The sequence below is a fragment of the Salvelinus sp. IW2-2015 genome, linkage group LG8 (assembly GCF_002910315.2).
Source record: "Salvelinus sp. IW2-2015 linkage group LG8, ASM291031v2, whole genome shotgun sequence".
Lineage (NCBI taxonomy): Eukaryota > Metazoa > Chordata > Actinopteri > Salmoniformes > Salmonidae > Salvelinus > Salvelinus sp. IW2-2015.
In genome coordinates, this window is record NC_036848.1 from 21,914,706 (window position 1) to 21,936,383 (window position 21,678).

Sequence of the window (21,678 nt, forward strand, 5' to 3'; positions counted from 1 at the left end):
CCGGTTTGACAGGGGTAGGCCGTCATTGTAAATAAGAATTTGTTCTTAACTGACTTGTCTTGTTAAATAAAGGTTACATTTAAAATAAAACATCTGCCAATGTTGGCCTTCCGCATCTGCGGTAGGTGGCAGAGCTACAGCGGTGTTTGTCAGACAAGGAGACATCCCAAGAAAATGTCTGTAGCATCCAACTACAAACTAATATGACCCCTTTATGGAAAGATGAGACTCTTACGGACACGATTGTGTTCTCCGTTTTACTCTACGATCCCCACAAGTGTCATGGAACTTGTCTGAAGTCGGTACCGCCAATCTGACAACCTCCAATCTGTCCAAACAGTTTGGGCTACATACTGATTTCACCCACCATCGAAAGGTGAGACTCTCACGGACACATAGGCCTACATGTCGGTTGTTTTGCTCTAGGACGCCCACATGCCTCACAAGACTCTTCTGAAGGTAGCCTGTTCTCAAAGTATATATGGAAGTACTTCCATATAAATCTGTCAATGATGGGCAGTATATGAAAATCTCACCCATTCATCAGTTCTGTTTCCTCTTTTCCTCTTAGGAAAAGTAATAAACTTGAACTTGAATTAGCCCAGGTAACTCAACCCCTGAGGTTGCCCACTTGCTACTTTCTTGCAGGGTGTGCTGCAGGCAGGATATCCTGTTTAACACAGGCAAAGATATGGATGCAGTAGAAACCTATAGGAGCTCTTTGTTCGTAAGAGCCTACCTACTGGGCAAAACTGGTTGAATCAACATGGTTTCCATGTCATTTAAACCCCAAAATCTATGTAGTGACGTTGAATCAACGTGGAAACGAATTGGATTTGCAAAAAGCCCTCAAAGTAAAGGCATTTCTTTTTAAGTCCAATGACATGGTGAATTTGTTTATTAATTTCATGTTGAATTCACGTTAGTCGACAACTCAACCAAATGTAAATCAAAACTAGACGTTGAACTGACTTCTGTGCCCAGTGGGTATCTATCTAATCAGTTGATGCTGCACACCCGTCCTAAGCAAAATGGGCTACCTCTGGGAAAACTCCAATGAAATATTTATCAAGCAAGGTTTTTCTTCTTTATCTCCACTCAAAGGCTGGTATAGAGAATATAGATGCTGCTGCGGTAAAATCCACCACTCAGGCTCGGAGGTGGTGAGATGCTAGCTGGCTCCCCCACGCTACCACAGATAGAGTTACGGAGACGGAGAGAAGTGGCGTGGGTGGGAAACCTAATCAGAGGCAAATGTGAGCTGCGCTGCCATTGATGGAGGAGGATTAGACGATTCTATTCACTGAGCCCGAGCTTGGATCCCATCCACGTCCATATCTCTCTCGCACTCTCTTTTCTTTCTCTCCTTCCAGAGCTGCTCGTCATTAGTGCCTCCCGATACACAAGCGCACTCACATACACTCACTCATTCACTCCTCAGACCTACACATTCATAAACCTCTCCTAGATGCCTCGTCCTCAGGTCGAAGGAAAGGTTAGTCATCAGGCGAGTAATTCACTGGAATGTTTGCCTTTGTACAGGTGCTTCTAATCTATGCCTCCGTAAAACATTTTCCTTCGCCTCTGAAAATAGTGAGGTCGATACCCACAGGGGATCCCATCCATCTCAAAGACACAACAGGTTGTCCAAATACCTCCTCCGCCTTGTCACATCAAAGCAGTCTTAAGTCCTCTGGGAGACAGCAAAGGAAGTTTTCCAGTACATGGAACAAACTGTGAAACGCACCTGAGTGTTCGGATGAGATTTCAGAACATTTGTTTGTGTAGAAAACATTGCTTGGGCTTACACTATTACGTGAATACCATAGAGTTGGGTATCATCTTGCTCTCAAAAGAGACCTGCGTTGCTGTGTTTTCCCATCACTGATTTATTATATTCCTTCAGATCTTTTGAAATCAAAAGGAGCAACCCCTGTCTCGAGTCAGGTGATATCAGATCCAGAGTAGGTGTCAGCCATCAGATGAATCAGAAGCACATTGAGTTCCGAGTTTAGCCCGGCAGAGAAGTAGCTTGGGCAGCCACTTTATGGATCTCCACTGTCGTCTGGGCTTGATGTGCACAGCCGGTAATACACTCGTGTCCCCTGGTGACCCGGGTCTTACATAAAACATTCTCCACTCAGGCTGGAAAAGGCTTCGATTTCCTCCTTAACTAGATTTAATGGCGAGAAGGCTAACATTCCTAGGCATTAGCCACACTAGCATGGTGTTGGAAAATGGTGTTTCACAATGAAAGTAGCCATATTTTCCTTTGTTTTTTTTGCCTTCTCGCCATGAAATCCAGCCTGAATGGAGAATGTTTTATGTACGAACCGTTCGCCAGGGGACTTGTGTGGATCAAGCCCAGACTATAGTGGAGATCCATCCATAAAGATCACTAGTAGCTGCCCAGGCTAGTACAGAAGTAGTGGATGGGGAACCCTACCGTACTGTTACAGTATCTAGTCTCCCACTGGCATTGAGTCCTACCTGTCTTGTTATGTAATTTAACCCCCCCCCCCCCCCCCCCTTGCTCTACTACCTCTTGGAGTCACACAGTAAGAGACACGGCTCTTTTGTTTACCACTGGGCCTAAGGGACTGTTTACATCCGCCTGAGGAATGGGAATTCATGCACCATATTCAAACCATGTCAGCTGGGTTTAGGGCTGGCAGAATAGGAGGGTGATAGCACAGCAAACGTCTGACCTCCATTGTGTGTCTGTTTCTAAAGCCCTACTATCACTATATCTCCCTCTGACTCCAAAACCCATTGGATCTCTTCTCTCGGCTATGCTTTACCCTGAATATTACGACTGCATGTCATCTACATTTCAGCCTTTATAATTGTTGTCACAGTAAGTCGGGCACAATTTGATGTCGTCATGAGTCAGATTATGGTGAGTGCAGGTACTGACACACGAGCAGCGTTTTAGGTCAGTGAACTAGCTTGCCGACAATTTTTGCTTTGGCTTATTATAAGCATGAATGAAATAAAACCCGATTATACCTAATTATTGTATTTTTTTTAAAATTATGTTGCTTTGGGATATTTAACCAGACATAACAATTCCAATGTAGATGTAAGCTTTTCAAACAGCTGCGGTACCATGTGCTGTGAGTTTACGTTTTTGCGTTTACAAAGCGTCTAACTCTTTTTGGGTTCAGTGGGAGGTCGGGGCAGACTGTATCACTTCTGAGTGGTCAGTTTGAGGTTGTCACTACCACTGTCAACACTAGCTGCAGAATGTGTTACCTATGCCGTGAGGCTTTCCAGCTTTGAAGTGAAGTCTCTCTCTCACTCTTCTCTCACCCACCCGCCATCTTTGACTGACCAAAAAAACAACTATTGTTACACAAGGGGTTTACATCCTAAAATTAAACTCCAACTCAGTATTAAGTACAGAGCAGACCAGTACAATATTATTAGCTCAAAATGAAGACAAGAGAATCTCATACAAGGCCCTCCAATACCTGCCTGTCTCTGTGTGGATTGCCAAAAGAGGCTATTGTCCATCACACAAAGTGGAACAGGAAATAAATTAAGAACTGTCACATAGTTGGGACAGATGGCCCTGTGTCTCATTCGCTTAACAACACTGTTAGTGAGGTAAAGGTCGCAGGCCAGTTTCTCTCCATTAGCGTGAGAGAGTCTCCTCGGGCTAATCCCATTAGCAAATCAGCTAGCAGCACGGCAGCTGACATGGGTGTACACATGCTAATTGGAATTAATTGTGTGAACATAATAGTAATCTCACCTTTGTTCATTGCTTGCCTCCTCTTCTCCACACAGCATGAGTTTCAATGAAGCACAGGGATAATAGTAACACTTGACTCAGATTTTCAGTCAAATCATGTCGACTGTAGGTAGCTAGTAGCAATCCGTGTGGCAGATAATGGCAGCGTTCATTTGGAGTGACAGGCGTAAACTGTTATGACAGTTAACGCCTGCTGCACCAATGTGTCGGAGGAAACAACGTACAACTGGCTACCGAAGTCAGCATGCATGCGCCCCGGCCCGCCACAAGGAGTCGCTAGCGTACGATGGGACAAGGACATCCCGACCGGCCAAACCCTCCCCTAACCCGGATGACGCTGGGCCAATTGTGCACCGTCTCATGAGTCTCCTGGTTGTTGCAGGCTGTGACACAGCCTGGGATCGAGTGTCTTAGACTGCTGCGCTACTCGGGCGGCACTTAAATTACCCATTACGTATTGATCAATACCCAGGTTAACCATCAAACCATTTCATGCGGATGAATTACCTGATGCATGGAAAAAGTCACGACCGGGCTGATGGAAACAGGAAATGCCGCTACAAATGAATAAATGCTGAGAGACAATTTGTCCGTTTGACATGGTGGGATATTTTTGTGTCTGTAAAATTAATTATGCTAGATATGGCAGTGGAAACACCTTTATGCACAAATATTTATATAATAACCGTTATATCGAAGTAAACTTGGAGTCACGCAATGACTCAGGAAAGCACAAGGTGGTGAAAGTGCACTGTGATTGGCTTGATGTTCCTTTCCAATAAATATTGAGGGTCTTATTCTGGTGACATGATGATCAATGCTCGGCTGCCGTTTGACAAATAAAATAATCTCGCCGTTATCCATAATAATCTCATCATGTACAGTTGAAGTCAGAAGTTTACATACATACACCTTAGCCAAATACATTTAAACTCAGTTTTTCACAATTCCTGACATTTAGTCCTAGTAAGAATTCTCTGTCTTAGGTCAGTTAGGATCACCACTTTATTTTAAGAATGTGAAATGTCAGAATAATAGTAGAGAGAATGATTTATTTCATTTTTATTTCTTTCATTTGTCATTATGGTGTATTGTGTGTAGTTTGATGGGGGGGAAACATTTAATCAATTTAGAATAAGGCTGTAGCGTAAAATAAATTGGAAAATGTCAACGTGTCTGAATTCTAACCGAATGCACTGTATATTGCAGCCTATTAGAGGATCTGGAGGCATGGCTTGTTGGAGTTGTGGCCTTGGGTTAGCTTTCTTTTTGCCACCCATGGGCAAAAGTGTCATCCCAGTTCATGTGCTATGTGGTACTCTGTCAATGAAGTTTGAGCTTGTACACTGCCAGTACTACAGTCTTAATGAGACTGACATCCAATGCATGTGATACTAAAGAGCTCCATTGTTAAGACAGTCACCATTTCATTACAATATGATTTGCCAAATGTGTTTTATTAGCCATACATTTTATGTAAACATATACTGCATTTCTTACAAATACAATCAAATGTAATATATTTCACAAAACATTTCCAAATGCATTTTAACATTTATTTTCTAAATATATTGATAAATACATGTGAAAATATTGTTTAATTTATTTCAGAATGTATTTTTAAATACATTAAATACTTCTCCCAATGCATTTAACATATATTGTGAGTTTCATGTTACATACATTTCTATATACATTCTGTAGTATATGTTGGAATGTATTTAAAATGTTTTTGAAATACCTTATTTGGCCAATTTCTTTTTATATTTCACATGAATCCAAAAAAAAAAAGTATATAAAAAAATATATATTTTAAGATTCATTTTTTTCTCCATAAGATTACTACTTTTAAGCTGCTGCTGCTTGCTATGCAGGCCAGCCCCTCTACCCTGATATGTACTGTAGGTAGCTAGCTAATGTGATTACACAGAAGGTATCTGTAACAGGCTGACCAAACCGGCTCTGTCTACCCCACCAGACACATTCATGACACGCAGGTTAAGATACCAAAATCAACTGTGAACCAACTATATTAATAACATTCCTAGCTAATTTGTCCAGGGAGGTAAACATTGGGTTGTTTTACCTGAAATGCATATGGTCCTTTTTTTAGCTGGATCTTTTTAGAATTTTTACCCATTTTGAGTCATACAAAATTGTGTGTTCCCTACTCCGACAATTAATCTAAAGATAAAAAGGGGAAACCTAGTTAGTTTTTGTTAATTTTCTTAATCTCTCCTCGTTCATCTTTCTTTTTCTGTGGATTTGATATGGCGGTTGGCAACCGACTTTAAGGTGCAACTGGAGTGAAGTGAACTGGAGTGGAGTGTGGACCTCGTTCATCTTTCAGTCACCCACGAGGGTATATGTTCGTAAAAACCAATCAGTAGATGGGAGAGGCGAGACTTGCATCGCATAAAGCTCTAAAATGGAAAAACGTCTGTAATTTTGTTTTGCAACACTCGCAACGCGGCCGGTTTGGTCAGCGTGTAAGTTATCTTCTGATGAGCAAACCCACTGACCTGGTTAATGGATTTCCCCCTTTATCAGAATGTGAGGGGATATTGACAGTGGTCGATTCAATGTCAAATTGAACGGTCAGAAAAGTGAAACCAGAGGTCTTTCTTAGATTCACTTTTCAACCCTGGGGGGAAACCAGTGGGGGAAACGTGAGCAATGTGTCAAAATAATTTTTACTAATGACTATTTTCTGGAAAGGACAGGGATGTACGCGCCAATCATATGCGAACACGTCCTAATTTCAACACAATTTAATGTCAAGACAAAGACAATGAAGTAGGTTTTCCATGGAACACGTGTTAGTTTGCCACTCAGATCTTCATAAAAGCAAGAATAATTGGGTGAAAGAGAAGCCCGAAGCGACCTCCTCTCTTAAAACACAGCCCATCCTTTGAATAATAGATGGCCCATCTTTGCTAAAAAAGTGCCTGTCAACGATTCCCTCCCTTCCTTAGCGTGTCTTTATTAGCATTTTTGTCCATTTCTGCCTGTGATAAAAACCCTGCATTGCAGCAAAGGAAAGCCCCTTGTCTTTCTTTTTCCATCTCATTCCAGTGCGCTTTAAGCCTCTGAGAAGCATTGCTCTACGCTGTCATCATTTGTGAGAAATGAACAACCCCGCTGCAGGTCAAATAGCTGTGGGAAGAGTACCCCACTCCATGCTCTATCAAGCTCATGCCCCCAATATGCCACATAGAGAGGGCATCGAGTGGGTTGGAGGAGAGGCAATCTTGGAGAATGTTGTCGCAGTATTTTTGTCCTCAGCAGTGTGTCTCAGTAATATGACGTCCGCGGAAAGTGTGGTGCTTGACCCTTTCACTTCACGAAAGCGTTGTGCTTGACCCTTTCACTTCACGAAAGCGTGATGCTTGACCCTTTCACTTCACGAAAGCGTGGTGCTTGACCCTTTCACCCCATGACTTTGATTCCGCCTCATGTCAGTTTGACTCCTAACAAAATAACATCAGTGGCTATGTTGTCCTCACATTGAACTGAAGGGTTCTTTTGGATTTTTTTGCTTCGTAATCTGAACAGCTTTCGTATGTTTTTTATATATTTTTTTATAGCTTTGTTAGGTGTTTAGATTTGACCTGCACAATACATTTTTACTTCAACATGTCCATAGTAAAAGTGGATTTCTACACTTACTATAAGGTTTCATCCACCGCTAGTCAAGATGCAATAGCCTTTTGTTTTCTAGATCAGTGGATAGCTTTGCTGAACACACATAATTAAATAGAACACTATTATTTTGTATCTTTTTGGCTGAACCCCTATGGATATGATATATCATTTACTACTGTACAATTTAGAGGGTGAAGGTGGTCCTCAGGGGGTTGTGTTGTAAACGTTTCTGTACTGTACTTATGGGGGGAACATGATGTTGCGTTACCAACTATGCCAGTGCTGAGCTGTGACAATAGGGCTTCACGCTGTGTCTGTTTCCTCCATGTTGTTTCAGATCTCGTCATCAAAGTCGCCAAGGATAAATTTGGAGCCATTCAGTCGGAGTATCAGAAGGTAAGTGTGTGTTTGTGTACACACACTCTGTTTTATGTTTGCCTGTGGTTGTTTATACGTTGTTATGATTTCACATTAGTGTCACAGTTTTTCTTATAATACGAAAATTACGCATATTTCAGATGTTGCGAAATTGGCACCGCCCTTTCTGTTCTATAGCAATGTGTTAATTGCTTGTGGAAGCCAAGGTATGGCCGTCCTTTGTGTTAGTACACTGGAAAAACAGTAATTGCCTCTGGCACTGTGTATGAAAACAAACAGAGGGAGAAATCAGTTGTGTTTTTGTCTAATAAATAGCTTTAATTAACAACTTGTTTTCTTTTGAAGATCTAGGTTTCTCCTGAATCTTCAGAAGAAAAGTGTTAGAAAGTTTCCAGACAGAACTTTAATGATTTATTTATTAATCAGGATTAAACTGTTTTGAAGCCCCCACAGTCAATGGCGTGCCAAAACGTTGAAACGACTTCAAAGATGGAGTGTACAATATATTGAAGTCTATCGGTGCTCTTTGTCTGTGTGCAAATGTCTGGATATGCATGTCAATTTTAAGTTTGATTTTCTGCTTCATTATTTGGTTTGTATGGCTTTGCCCTTTCTTTGACTCTGTGTTGGCTTTGTCTTCTGCATGCCTTCTTCATCTGACTTGGCAACCCTCAGCCAGAGAACATTGTTCTGACGCTCCAGGTAAAGTCTGCACACTACCTAGCTACCTTTACCTTCATTCACCTGTATGGGCCATGTCCTTCCCCACCTACCCCTCACCCATCTAGCATCCCTTTAGCTCTCCCATCTGTTGAACTGACCCAGCGGGCAAAACTGGTTGCAATGACGTCAGACTTTGCAACGATTAACGTCAGGTTGTACACTTGTGGCAAAAGGACATTTTGTTCACACGTCTTTTTAGCATACTAGACTAATACCTCTTTAACTGATTGTGATGTGGTTATCTGGCATCTCTTCAACCAGAAAAACAGATTTCAATTAGAAAATGATGTCATTACTTGGCACTTCCCATGACAAATTTTGCCAGCTGGGCTGGGGGTCTTGGAAACTACCTTTGGTTATGTTCATCATTGGAAATCCATTCAAAGTTATATGACAGTCACTGTATACCCAATGGGTTTATATGGGTTTGTACTATACCATGTTAAGTGCCTTCATTAATATGATCATGCCAGTCATACAATAACAGGCACAATTCATATCTGTGTACGAGCAATTTCCTAAAGAGTCAGATTTGTTTCGGACCAGGGATTTCGATGGCAACCATTCAGTCAGGCCGTGTAGTTTCCTGAATCCTCCGCAGTGTGTTTTTCCCTCGTCTCTCCCAGACAGCCAGTCAAACCATTGCCATGCCGAGCCTCACTTGAGCCCTAGATGTGCTGATGTGGCCAGAACTCCAGTTAATTCCTAAGACACTGACCCCCCTCCACCCCATATTCAGTACAGTCCTAGTCCATAAAGACCCTCATATATCACATTCCCATGCGGTAGGCGAACCTGCTGGAGACTGGAGAGGTTAGGTGACGCTTATCATCATATCTCTTACCATTATGTCAAGGGCAGTCTTTAGAGCGCCGGTTTAACCATGTAAAGAGTTGTTGTTAAGGATCGGACAGAGATGACAGTTTACTGCTACCATTACCATCCTGTGATACACTCTCTCGCAATCGGACAGTTATTCTGGAGAGAACATTTGTCTAAGTCACTTTTTCTCTCCTTGTTATGCACTGAGAGAATGGCTGTGTGTGTGTTTTCATCCCTAATTGGACAAATGCCAGTAGCAAGCGAGTAGCGGACGGCCCACCTGGGATCTTAACCTTGAAAATGAATCAGATCACATAGCGTTGAGTTACACAAAGTGCCCTTGCCAGTTGCCACCCAGTTCAAACAGCCGTGGGAAGCATTTGACAGAAAAATCCATCTAAATGCGACTGTAGTGGACGTGCAGAACCCTCAACAAAGACAAACAAAACCGTCCATGGGCAAATGATGAGGCCAAACCGTCAGAGCTGGTCAGACGTGGCTGCTTCGTTCATTATAGTAAAAGTCACACATTCCCTCCAGCTCTGAGATTTACCACGTCTGATAATGTGGAGAAAAAGAAGCCAGGGCGAAGGGGGCTTTAGGTAAGACAGGATTTTTCTTTATCCATAGCCTCCAGGAACTACCTGACTGATACCCAGTGAGCCTTACTCAGCCAAATAGTGGCTTTGGAAGTTGGATTAACTGAGCAGCTGGAGATTTAGAAACTGTCCCCAAAGATTTCGAAATTAGCAGAAGAGGAAAGGAGAAGAGGTGGAAAAAGTTCCGAATAGATTTGAGCCCAAGCGCTAAATGGCAAAGCAGCAAGCAACTGCCACTAAAAATACAACTTCTCATTTAGAAAACACCCTATGTGGCATTTGATATGAGTCAGAAAAACATTTATTCTACTGTCAAAATTGACTACAAAATGTAATTAGGATCATTTTGGAATTTTGTGAAACTTGTGGCCGTGACTGCATCACAGTGTAAATGAAGGTTGGGTTTGTTTCAACCCTGCCCACATGCCCACATCTGGCAGCACACAAGTCATTATCAATTCAGGGTGCAGCTACACGCGACCCAATCGTAATGCCCATGGTAAATTTGGGTTGACTTTGGATATCCCTATGGGGCTAGTTAGGGACCATCGGTAAATTACACAATGTACATGGGACAATATGTTCACCCAGGGGTACCCCAACTTTTTTGGATCAGCGACCCATTTAGATAAAAATAAAAAATAAATGCGATCCACCATGTAAAAAAAAAAAGGGGATGTAATCAAAGCCGAATGTTTACTTTTTTAATTGGGGCTATGACAGTCTATTACAAATCAGTCTGAGAGTACTTTTGACAGAATTTCAATCTGAAGGAAGTATGGTTTGAAGTGACTGAAATGCATCAGAAAGTTATTGGGAATTTCAGAAGATCATCAGGCAATAATTTGTTATTATATTCTGTGTAGAAAAGAACATCATAATTGACGATGTTCTTTTCCCACCAGTCTGATTTTAGTGCCTGGTCTTGTTCACTCTGGTCTAATGAGTCCTGTGCGGCTTGAGGGAAACAGAAGACACATACGTGTTGCTGAGATTGTTATCTTTCAGTGACGGGGTCGTAATATTTTTTGTGGGCTTAAACCGTTCAAAGAATAGAGCCACATTTGTAGGAAGAAAACAGAAACCAATCTGTTCATTATAACCGCATCTAGTGGCTAATGGAGGTTACTGACGCAACACCGGTTCTATCAAACAAGTGCAATTGCTTATTTCTTTTCTCGCAACTCCATTTTCAAGTCAGGTGTAAACCACGTGGCGAATTTGCCTATATGGGTAGAGTTCAATTGAAATGTTTAATACAGAAGAAATATCCCAAAAATATGTATAACCATGGTAGCAATTGAAATGGAACAGTTTGGAGATAATGGGAAAATTATTAGACCGAAGGTGAGTACTGTCATGGCCAAATGTTTTGAGAATGACACAAGTATTAATTTTCACAAAGTCTGCTGCATCAGTTTGTATGATGCCAATTTGCATATACTCCAGAATGTTATGAAGAGTGATCAGATGAATTGCAATTAATTGCAATGTCCCTCTTTGCCATGCAAATGAACTGAATCCCAAAATACCCATTTCCACTACATTTCAGCCCTGTCACAAAAGGACCAGCTGACATCATGTCAGTGATTCTCTCGTTAACACAGGTGTGAGGGTTGACGAGGACAAAGCTGGAGATCACTCTGTCATGCTGATTGAGTTCGAATAACAGACTGGAAGCTTCAAAAGGAGGGTCGTGCTTGGAATCATTGTTCTTCCTCTGTCAAATATGGTTACCTGCAAGGAAACACGTGCCGTCATCATTGCACCTGTCACGTTCCTGACCTGTTTTCTGTTGTTTTGTATAGGAGGCTTGTTTTGTGTCGGGATTTTGTGGGTGTTTGTTTCCTGTCTCTGTGATTGTCTGCACCAGATAGGTCTGTCTCGGTTTTTGCACATTTGTTATTTTGTATGTTGTTTGTAGTGTTTCACTTGTTCTTTATTAAACATGTTGAACACTAGCCGCGCTGCACTTTGGTCCAATCCTTGCTACTCCTCTTCGGATGAAGAGATGGAGGAAAGCCGTTACAGCACCTAAATCAACCATTTATCGGATCATCAAGAACTTCAAGGAGAGCGGTTCAATTGTTGTGAAGAATGCTTAAGGGCGCCCAAGAAATTCCAGCAAGCGCCAGGACCGTCTCCTAAAGTTGATTCAGCTGCGGGATCGGGGCACCACCAGTACAGAGCTTGCTCAGGAATGGCAGCAGGCAGGTGTGAGTGCATCTGCACGCACAGTGAGGCAAAGACTTTTGGAGGATGGCCTGGTGTCAAGAAGGGCAGCAAAGAAGCCACTTCTCTCTAGGAAAAACATCAGTGACAGACTGATATTCTGCAAAAGGTACAGGGATTGGACTGCTGAGGACTGGGGTAAAGTCATTTTCTCTGATTGTTTGGGGCATCCGGAAAAAAGCTTGTCCGGAGAAGACAAAGTGAGCGCTACCATCAGTCCTGTGTCATGCCAACAGTAAAGAATCCTGAGACCATTCATGTGTGGGGTTGCTTCTCAGCCAAGGGAGTGGGCTCACTCACAATTTTGCCTAAGAACACAGCCATGAATAAAGAATGGTACCAACACATCCTCCGAGAGCAACTTCTTCCAACCATCTAGGAACCGTTTGGTGACGAACAATGCCTTTTCCAGCATGATGGAGCACCAAAAGTGATAACTAAGTGGCTCGGGGAACAAAACATCAATATTTTGGGTCCATGTCCAGGAAACTCCCCAGACCTTAATCCCATTGAGAACAAATTCTGACAAACTCCAAGCATTGATTATGCAAGAATGGGCTCCCATCAGTCAGGATGTGGCCCAGAAGTTAATTGACAGCATTGCAGAGGTCTTGAAAAAGAAGGGTCAACACTGAAAATATTGACTCTTTGCATCAACTTCATGTAATTGTCAATAAAAGCCTTTGATACTTATGAAATGCTTGTAATTATACTTCAGTATTCCATAGTAACATCTGACAAAAATATCTAAAGACACTGAAGCAGCAAACGTTGTGGAAATTATTATTTGTGTCATTCTCAAAACCTCTGGCCACGACTGTACACAACAGTTCACCTGACACAAGACTGAGTCCAAACATTACACAGTTTATTTTACGTGCATTTTACACGTAAAATTTTTACTTTTCACCGCATTTGTTGATAACATCTAAAAATAGATTTTACATTCTGTAACATGATAAGATTATTCATGTCAAATGTGGGGTAGATGCAAGATAAGACAAAACAATTACAAGGGTTTGAGTGAGAGGACTAACTGGTGTCTCCAAGTGGCCACACACCTCTCCAAAGCTTGCACAGTTCGTAAGCAATTTCAATGCACTTTTATGACTCAAAGAAGTGTCTCCAACTATGAGGTACTTTTTTTGAGCTCTCCTAGCTGTGCCGTTGATGAACTAGAGCAAAGACACCTATAGTTGTTTACTTTGGAACACAACTCTGCATCCCCGCCATCACACAATTACTGTTGCTGTTTTCGCAATCCAAAAACTGTCCATTATCAATCCCAATCTGGTTCAGGTGGGCATGATTTGAAAGCTTGTTCTATTGCCAACAATGACTAGCTAAGTTATAAAATATGATCTTACAGTGTTAGGCTTTTACAAGGCAATTCAGAGAAACGGATGTTGATTTTGGTGGGCATAGAATGGAGACATGAGTGCATTCAGGTGTGTGTGCCATGGCACATTTTCTTCACAATAAACAAACATAGGCTCATTCTGTTCAGAACAAGCCAGGGTATGACGCCATGTCATCTTGTAACTGTACATCAAACATAGTGATCATAAACGTTGACACTGTATATGACATGACTTTTATGATTTGGTAATATGACGTGTTTGGCATACTTGTATGACATCAATGCGGTATTTATTATAATCCTTATTATAATCTCATCTTTCAAAGTACAGTACATTGAGTCATCTTCATTAACAGCACTTCCCTCACTCAGACAACAAAACATTTGCTCAAATTGCACAGATTATCGGTAGAGATGGGGGGAGGGGGAACTTCTTGTTGCGCGCAGTGCTCAAGTTCTGAACGTCTGTCAGTCAAAACCCATACAGCACTGAGAAGCGCACAGCCAGAGCTCTAATGTCATGTTTAGCAGGTTACTGTACAGCCACTATGTTCCAATTTAGATGCCTATTAGTGTCTAAATTTGCCATTTTCAACCCGTATACGGGAACAAATATTGAAAGCATTTAATGAGAAAACTAAAAGTTGTGCTACATGAAAATATTGTCTAATTTACATTGTGTCTAACAAGCCCCGGAGATTGGCTATCCAAAGTCAAACCAACTTTGCCTCAGTCGCCTATCTGAAGCTAATTGGTAGAATAATCTGGCTAACACTTCCCACCTGTGAACACACACAAGAGACACCCACATCAAACCACACCCCAAAACCAACTCGCGTTTGATTTCAGTGTTGGCCACTAGCATTTCTTAATAAACCAAATCAGGAAGTGCAGTTGCCCTTTAAAAATATTAAGATTAGAGTGAATCAGTAGGGAAAGCCATGAGAAGAGGCCAAGTCATTCAGACGTTTTGATAGCGGCCCCTTTGATCCTTTCATAACGAAGCAACCCATTGAACATCATTGTGACAAGTTACATACGGTGCAGGAACTACAGATCCCTATTGATTTTTCCAATTTTCAAAGCCCTAGCTTACTTCAGTTGACATAGGAGGAGATCAGTGGGACGGCAGCCTTACATAACAAGGGGAGATGGGAGACAGTGTTCACAATAACCAACAGGATCATTTGAGTGCTCTCAAGTTCGGCCCATGTGCTCAAGCCTATATGTGACTCACCACCTGGATTCGGTCTCATGTAGCAAAATGTGAAATTATGTTTTTTACATTGGATTAAAGTAGAGACTCAGAGCTACAAAATGGTATATCATACACTGCATTTGAGGAACAATGGAAAAGTAATTCTGCTATGAAAGTTGATCAAATTGTAAACTCACTTTTGAGAAAATCGCCTTTGAATGTTTTGGTATTTAGTGAAGAGCTCTTCTTTGTCTACACCCATTCAGCATCGTTCACACCCTCTTAAGCTTTAACCCCACCCATCTCGTTTCGCTCTCGGAGGGCACACTTGACGCTCTGGCCGATGATTTGTTTACCTCCCGATTACATGAAAACAGCCTAACCAGCTCAGCTGGTAACAATTTCATTATGCATTTTTGCAGATGTTTACTGACACCAGCAATATTCAACGGGTGTTGTACACACGTCACGTAACGTTAGCTAACGAGCCAGCCAGCTAACGTTAGCTAGTTAAACAACAATGAACAAAGTGCCAACAATGCCTAACATTAGGCTCTAACTAGAAAAGCAAACAGCTCCGGGAAAGGAATAATAACGTCCGCTAGGGAGCCAGTCAGCTAACGTTAGCTAGCTAGCTAACAGTACACTTTAGCTTAAGACATATAGCTAGCTGGCTAGGTAAACAATGAACCTAGCTAGGTAAACAGCGTTTAAGATCCCACACATCACGTAACGTTAGCTAATGAGCCAGCCAGCTAACGTTAGCTAGTTAAACAACAATGAACAAAGTGCCAACAATACCACAGTGCTGGGAGCTAACCAACCAGGTCCAATGTTAGCTAGCTAACATTAGGCTCTAACTAGAAAAGCAAACTGGGAAACAAATAATGACGTCAGCTAGGGAGCCAGCCAGCTAACGTTAGCTAGCTAGCTAACAGTTCACTTTAGCTTGAAATGAAACCACTTTCTGTCAAAATTAGACACGTGAAATATCTGAAAATGTAGCTAGCTAACGCTAGACTATCTTACCTGTATACATCATCATGCATGATGGACGCGTCTCCCTGTCAGGAATGCCATACCACAGTTGCCCTTAGTTTGAAGATGTAATCCTGAGACAGGTTTTTTCTCCATCTCTTTAGCTATCATACTCTAATTCCACTGATTTCAAAACTTGATCCTCCACATAGTGGAGAGCAACACTTAAACAGCTCCACTACACAATACAATTTTTAAAAAGCCGCGCTCGACAGGATTACCAACACAGATTGACGAGCACAAATAGACAGAAGCCTTCAATATGGCAGACCAATCCGAACTCCAGCCCACTCATTATCTCAGCCAATCATGGCTAGTAGGAAGGTTGCCCCACTTTTTCTCTGGCTTAACCAACAAGACTCGTAACTTAACAGTTTTCTTCGTATTTACAGATGGCATACAGGTTTGTTATTAAGGCACATGAAAGTTCACATGTTCTAGAAGGTATTTCTGCCAAAAAAAACGCATTTTGATAAAAAAATATTTTTTAGGTTCAAACGGCTCTCCTGTGAAATCGTGACTTGCGACATACGCCTAGTTTCATGAATGAGGTCACATATGGTCATTACCCCTATCCCATCTCACTTAGCTAACCCACCCCTAGCTAACCGAAGAAGCATTGCTACTTCTGAAGTAGCATTAGTAGCACTAATTCTTAGTTTCCCCTTCACTAGAATTTGTCCCAAATTCCTTAGACAAATTGTACCTATTGAACTAAAGATTTCTGTCTCCTTTTTATTTTGGATTAAATGCGTGTCCTTTGTGTTGATCTGCCCTCATTTAAAGCTGTTTTGATGCTAAATGTAATTCAATTTATGTTTCTATTGATTTGACATTGTTTATGGCATTATTCCTGCTATCATTTGCATGTTTGCTGCATAGAATGTAATAGTATCCAAATCACACTGACGCAGAAATTACGTCAAATGGCATCACTGTGCTGTGTCCACTGGCTTGACACGTCACACATTTGGCATTGATTTTGAGGATAACATCTCCACAGCCGTCGCTGTTGTCCAGCTTTGTAGCCAAATTGCAAAAACTGTCAAACAAGGCTACGGAGTTCTATGTACTGTGTTAATTAATATAGATTCAAAAAACGTTCATCTTAGCAGTCATGTAAAGTGTTGTCAATGCCACCTGTGGCCTCTCATCATCATTCTAGACTCATCTACTCCTCCCTCTCTACTTCTACCCCTCTCCTCACTCCCTCTCTCTCCTTCCCCCTCTCCCCTCATCCCCCTCTCTCCCCCTCCACTCCTCCTTTTCTCTCCAGGCCATCTACTACGAGACAGGTTTCGTGGTGTGCGCCGTGCTCGGCCTGCTCTTCGCTGTCCTGCTGCCCCTGGTCGGCCTCTTCTTCTGCCTGTGCCGCTGCTGCGACAACTGTGGCGGCGAGATGCACCAGCGCCAACGGAAGAACGCAGACTGCCAACGGGGCCTGCTCACCACACTGCTCTTCGCCACCTCGCTCGTCATCACGTGAGTCCACATGCGTTGATATCTTCACGCCATGCATCACTGGCGGCAGTCAACTCAAAGCGTTTCCCCTGCCTTTGTATAGGCGAGGAGGGTTCACTTAGTTCTATTCCCCTTCTGCTGAAAAGTATTTGACTTCAATGGGTTTAAATTGAAAATGTTATTTAAACAGGCCCTGGGTGTTGTTTTAGGGGGTATTTTGTGCCTCGTCTGGATTATAATCTAGGAAAAACACTGGGTAACTTTGAAGGCTGCTCTAGAAGGTTTGAAGCCACCTGGTCTACCTCAGTGCTGTAAATGTAACACTATAATACCACACATTAATCATGGCTTATATTAATAATGGCTTACATCAAGAGACCCCCTGGAAATCTTCCTCAAAAGGCCCACTGCTGCATTTATAAGCAAGGTAGAGTTTGACATTTTACATGGAGATATACTACACATTTTTACTCGTTCTCACTCAGTCTCATTCTCAACAGTCTTTTGACCTCATTTGTGCATTTCCTGCTTCAGTGCTCTCCCTCACAAGCTTTTGCGAACACAGTACATCACCTAGTGGCTTGCATCACCTTAAAAACCTCAGAACATGAGATATCCAGTGGTGATTGTGAGAAACAAACGGCCAAATGTACTTGCAGCACATTATTGCCTAGGCAGTAGAAATAGCCAAATATGGAAACAATACAGACAGTATCTGTGGCTTGCCTCTGGCTCTACGGTGGAGGAGAGAGGATTCACCAGGCTTCTTTTCTCTGTTTGATGTTCTTGACTTTACGGCTTTATTGGAGAGAGAGAGTGCGGGCATGATTAGAAATTCCAGAGTGGAATCCTAGCTGCCCAGAGACAAGTGTCTGAGAGAGAAAAACCACCCAGAGCCCGTATTAAATCTCCCCGGGCCACCAGACAAAGACTCCTCGCCGATTCTAATGAAGCAATTACACTGGGCACAGGAAGGAGGACACTGTCTCTCGAGCTGAGGGATGTTTTACATTGAGGACAGGGGGGTGGTATTTCCAAGAAGAGTTTTGATTTGTGTAAGGCTTGCAGGAATATTACTAGAGAGGGAGAGCGAGGATGAGGCATAAAAAAGGACAGGGGTGGTGTATTTTACATTATTTCCAAGAACTGTTTGATTGAATGTGAAATGCTTATTTGAAGGTGTAGGCCTATGAGGCTTTCAGGTGTGGAGTATACGCTGAGTGTACAAAACATTAAGAACACCTGCTCCTTCCATGACATAGCCTGACCAGGTGAATCCAGGTGAGAGCTCTGATCCCTTATCGATGTCACTTGTTAAATCCACTTCAATCAGTGTAGATGAAGGGGAGGAGACAGGTTAAAGAAGGATATTTACGCCTTGAGACTGAGACATGGATTGTGTATGTCTGCCATTCAAATCAAATCAAATCTAATTGTATTAGTCACATGCGCCGAATACAACAGGTGTAGACCTTACAGTGAAATGCTTACTTACAGGACCCTAACCAACAATGCAGTTTAAAAACAAGTAGATAACAAGTAGATAAAGAGCAGCAGTAAAATAAAAATAGCGAGACTATATACAGGAGGTACCGGTACAGAGTCAATGTGCGGGCGTACCGGTTAGTCTAGGTAATTGAGGTAATATGTACATGTTGGTAGAGTTATTAAAGTGACTATGCATAGATAATAACAGAGAGTAGCTCGTAAAAGAGTGTGTGGGGGGGGGGGGCAATGCAAATAGTCCGGGTAGCCATTTGATTAGCTGTTCAGGAGTCTTATGGCTTGGGGGTAGAAGCTGTTTAGAAGCCTCTTGGACCTAGACGTGGTGCTCCGGTACCTCTTACCATGCGGGAGCAGAGAGAACAGTCTGTGACTAGGGTGGCTGGAGTCTTTGAAAATGTTTAGGGCCTTCCTCTGACACCGCCTGGTATAGAGGTCCTGAATGGCAGGAAGCTTGGCCCCAGTGATGTACTGGGCCGTACGCACTACCGTCTGTCGGAGGCCGAGCAGTTGCCATACCAGGCAGTGATGCAACCTGTCAGGATGCTCTCGATGGTGATGCTGTAGAACATTTTGAGGATCTGAGGCCCCATGCCAAACCTTTTCAGTTTCCTGAGGGGGAATAGGTTTTGTTGTGCCCTCTTCACGACTGTCTTTAATGTCCCCATGTTAGTTTCTTGGGAATGTGGACACCAAGGAACTTGAAGCTCTCAACCTGCTCCACTACAGCCCCGTCGATGAGAATGGGGGCGTCCCCGGTCCTCCTTTTCCTGTAGTCCACAATCATCTCCTTTTTCTTGATCACGTTGAGGGAGAGGTTGTTGTCCTGGTACCACACGACCAGGTCTCTGACCTCCTCCCTATAGGCTGTCTTGTCGTTGTCGGTGATCAGTCCTACCACTGTTGTGTCATCGGCAAACTTAATGATGGTGTTGGAGTCGTGCCTTGCCATACAGTCATGAGTGAACAGGGAGTACAGGAGGGGACTGAGCACACAGCCCGAGGGGCCCCTGTGTTGAGGATCAGCATGGCGGATGTGTTACTTCCCCTACCACCTGGGGGGGGGCCCGTCAGGAAGTCCAGGATGCTGTTGCAGAGGGAGGTGTTTAGTCCCAGGGTTCTTAGCTTATTGATGAGCTTTGAGGACACTATGGTGTTGAACGCTGAGCTGTAGTCAATGAATAGCATTCTCACATAGGTGTTCCTTTTGTCCAGGTGGGAAAGGGCCATGTGGAGTGCAATAGAGGTTGAATCATCTGTGGATCTGTTAGGGCGGTATGCAAATTGGAGTGGGTCTAGGGTTTCTGGGATAATGGTATTGATGTGAGCTATGACCAGCATTTCAAAGAACTTCATGGCTACAGACGTGAGTGCTACAGGTCAGAAGTTATTTAGGCAGGTTACCTTGGTGTTCTTGGGCACAGGGACTATGGTGGTCTGCTTAAAACATGTTGCTATTACAGACTCGGACAGGGAGAGGTTGATAATGTCAGTGAAGACACTTGCCAGTTGGTCAACGCATGCTCGCTTGACACGTCCTGGTAATCCGTCTGGCCCTGCGGCCTGGTAAATGTTGACCTGTTTAAAGGTCTTACTTACATCGGCTGCGGAGAGCGTGATCACACAGTCGTCCAGAACAGCTGGTGCTCTCATGCATGTTTCAGTGTTATTTGCCTCAAAGCGAGCGTATAAGTAGTTTAGCTTGTCTCGTAGGCTCATGTCACTGGGCAGCTTTCAGCTGTGCTTCCCTTTGTAATCTGTAATGGTTTGCAAGCCCTGCCACATCCGATGAGCTTCGGAGCCGGTGTAGTACCATTCAATCTTAGTCCTGTATTGACGCTTTGCCTGTTTGATGGTTTGTCGCAGGGAATAGCAGGATTTCTTGCAAGCTTCCGGGTTAGAGTTCTGCTCCTTGAAAGCGGCAGCCTTTAGCTCAGTGCGGATGTTGCCTGTAATCCATGGCTTCTGGTTGAGGTATGCACGTACGGTCACTGGGGACGACGTCATCGATGCACTTATTGATGAAGCCAATGCCTGATGAGCTGTTGTATGCCATCGGAAGAATCCCAGAACCTATTCCAGTCTGTGCTAGCAAAACAGTCCTGTAGCTTAGCATCTGCTTCATCTGACTACTTTTTTATTGACCGAGTCACTGGTTCTTCCAGGGTGTTCTGAGGGCAAAGGGGAATGTGTTCTTAATGTTTTGTACACGTATTGTAGGTTGGTATGCCAAAGATGTCTTTGAAAAGCTGGTGTAGCATGAAATCGTGTTTTTTAAGGTATGTCCTATTTGCCTTTAGTTGTGTCACTGATATGAGGTTCGACTGGTTCAGAACCCCTCGGAAAAAACAACACTTTTAGATATAAAATATTTGAAGGGACAGTGAGCTGAATGTCTCGTCTAAAGTCACACATCTGACCAGACAGACAGGTGCACTGACTGCAGTCGAGGTAAAGATGCTAGAGGATAGGGAAGATAAGACAGCTTGTCCTCTCTGTACTCTCTCATCCATTTCATATTTAGCTCAGGCTTGAAATAGAGCAGCACAGTCAAGTCTTCACCATACATTCTTAATCACTTTGTAAATGTCAGTCCCAGCCACCACATGACTTTCTAATGTTTTTGAATGAATACATTTATTCTCTGATTGATGCAAGATACTAAAAAACAAATAAATACAATTCTTCAAAAGATGGATGGGGACTACTGATTATGTTTGGACCACAGTAGAATAATCAGTATCACGACATGCTAGACCTATATGGTTTGCAGTAAGTAGAGGTTCCCTTGTCTCGTAATGGACCCATGATGTGATCCACTGGTCAATTTCCAGACCAGTCTATTTCTAGACCATTTAGTTTGCCCAGTACTACAGAACCAAGTTACAAACTAGTATTTGCCAATGTAGTTGACCCAAGTATGTTATATCTGTCCCTGTCTAGAAGTATTAACATGAGATAC

General features: G+C 42.8%; 1 protein-coding gene across 11 annotated transcripts in view; it reads left to right on the forward strand.

Moving 5' to 3' along the window:
• Positions 1-21,678, forward strand: part of LOC111967592 (prominin-1-A-like) — a 118,951-nt gene that overhangs the window by 26,034 nt on the left and 71,239 nt on the right. For 7 of the 11 annotated variants that reach the window (XM_023992737.2, XM_023992738.2, XM_023992739.2 and 4 more), the window contains exons 2-4: positions 7,740-7,798; positions 8,456-8,482; positions 17,029-17,234. In XM_023992737.2, coding sequence (XP_023848505.1) covers positions 7,740-7,798; positions 8,456-8,482; positions 17,029-17,234 — 292 coding nt within the window. Of the gene's footprint in view, positions 1-7,739; positions 7,799-8,455; positions 8,483-14,434; positions 14,773-17,028; positions 17,235-21,678 lie in introns of those variants that run through there. The other 4 variants (XM_023992740.2, XM_023992741.2, XM_023992745.1 and 1 more) reach the window with 2 other exon arrangements.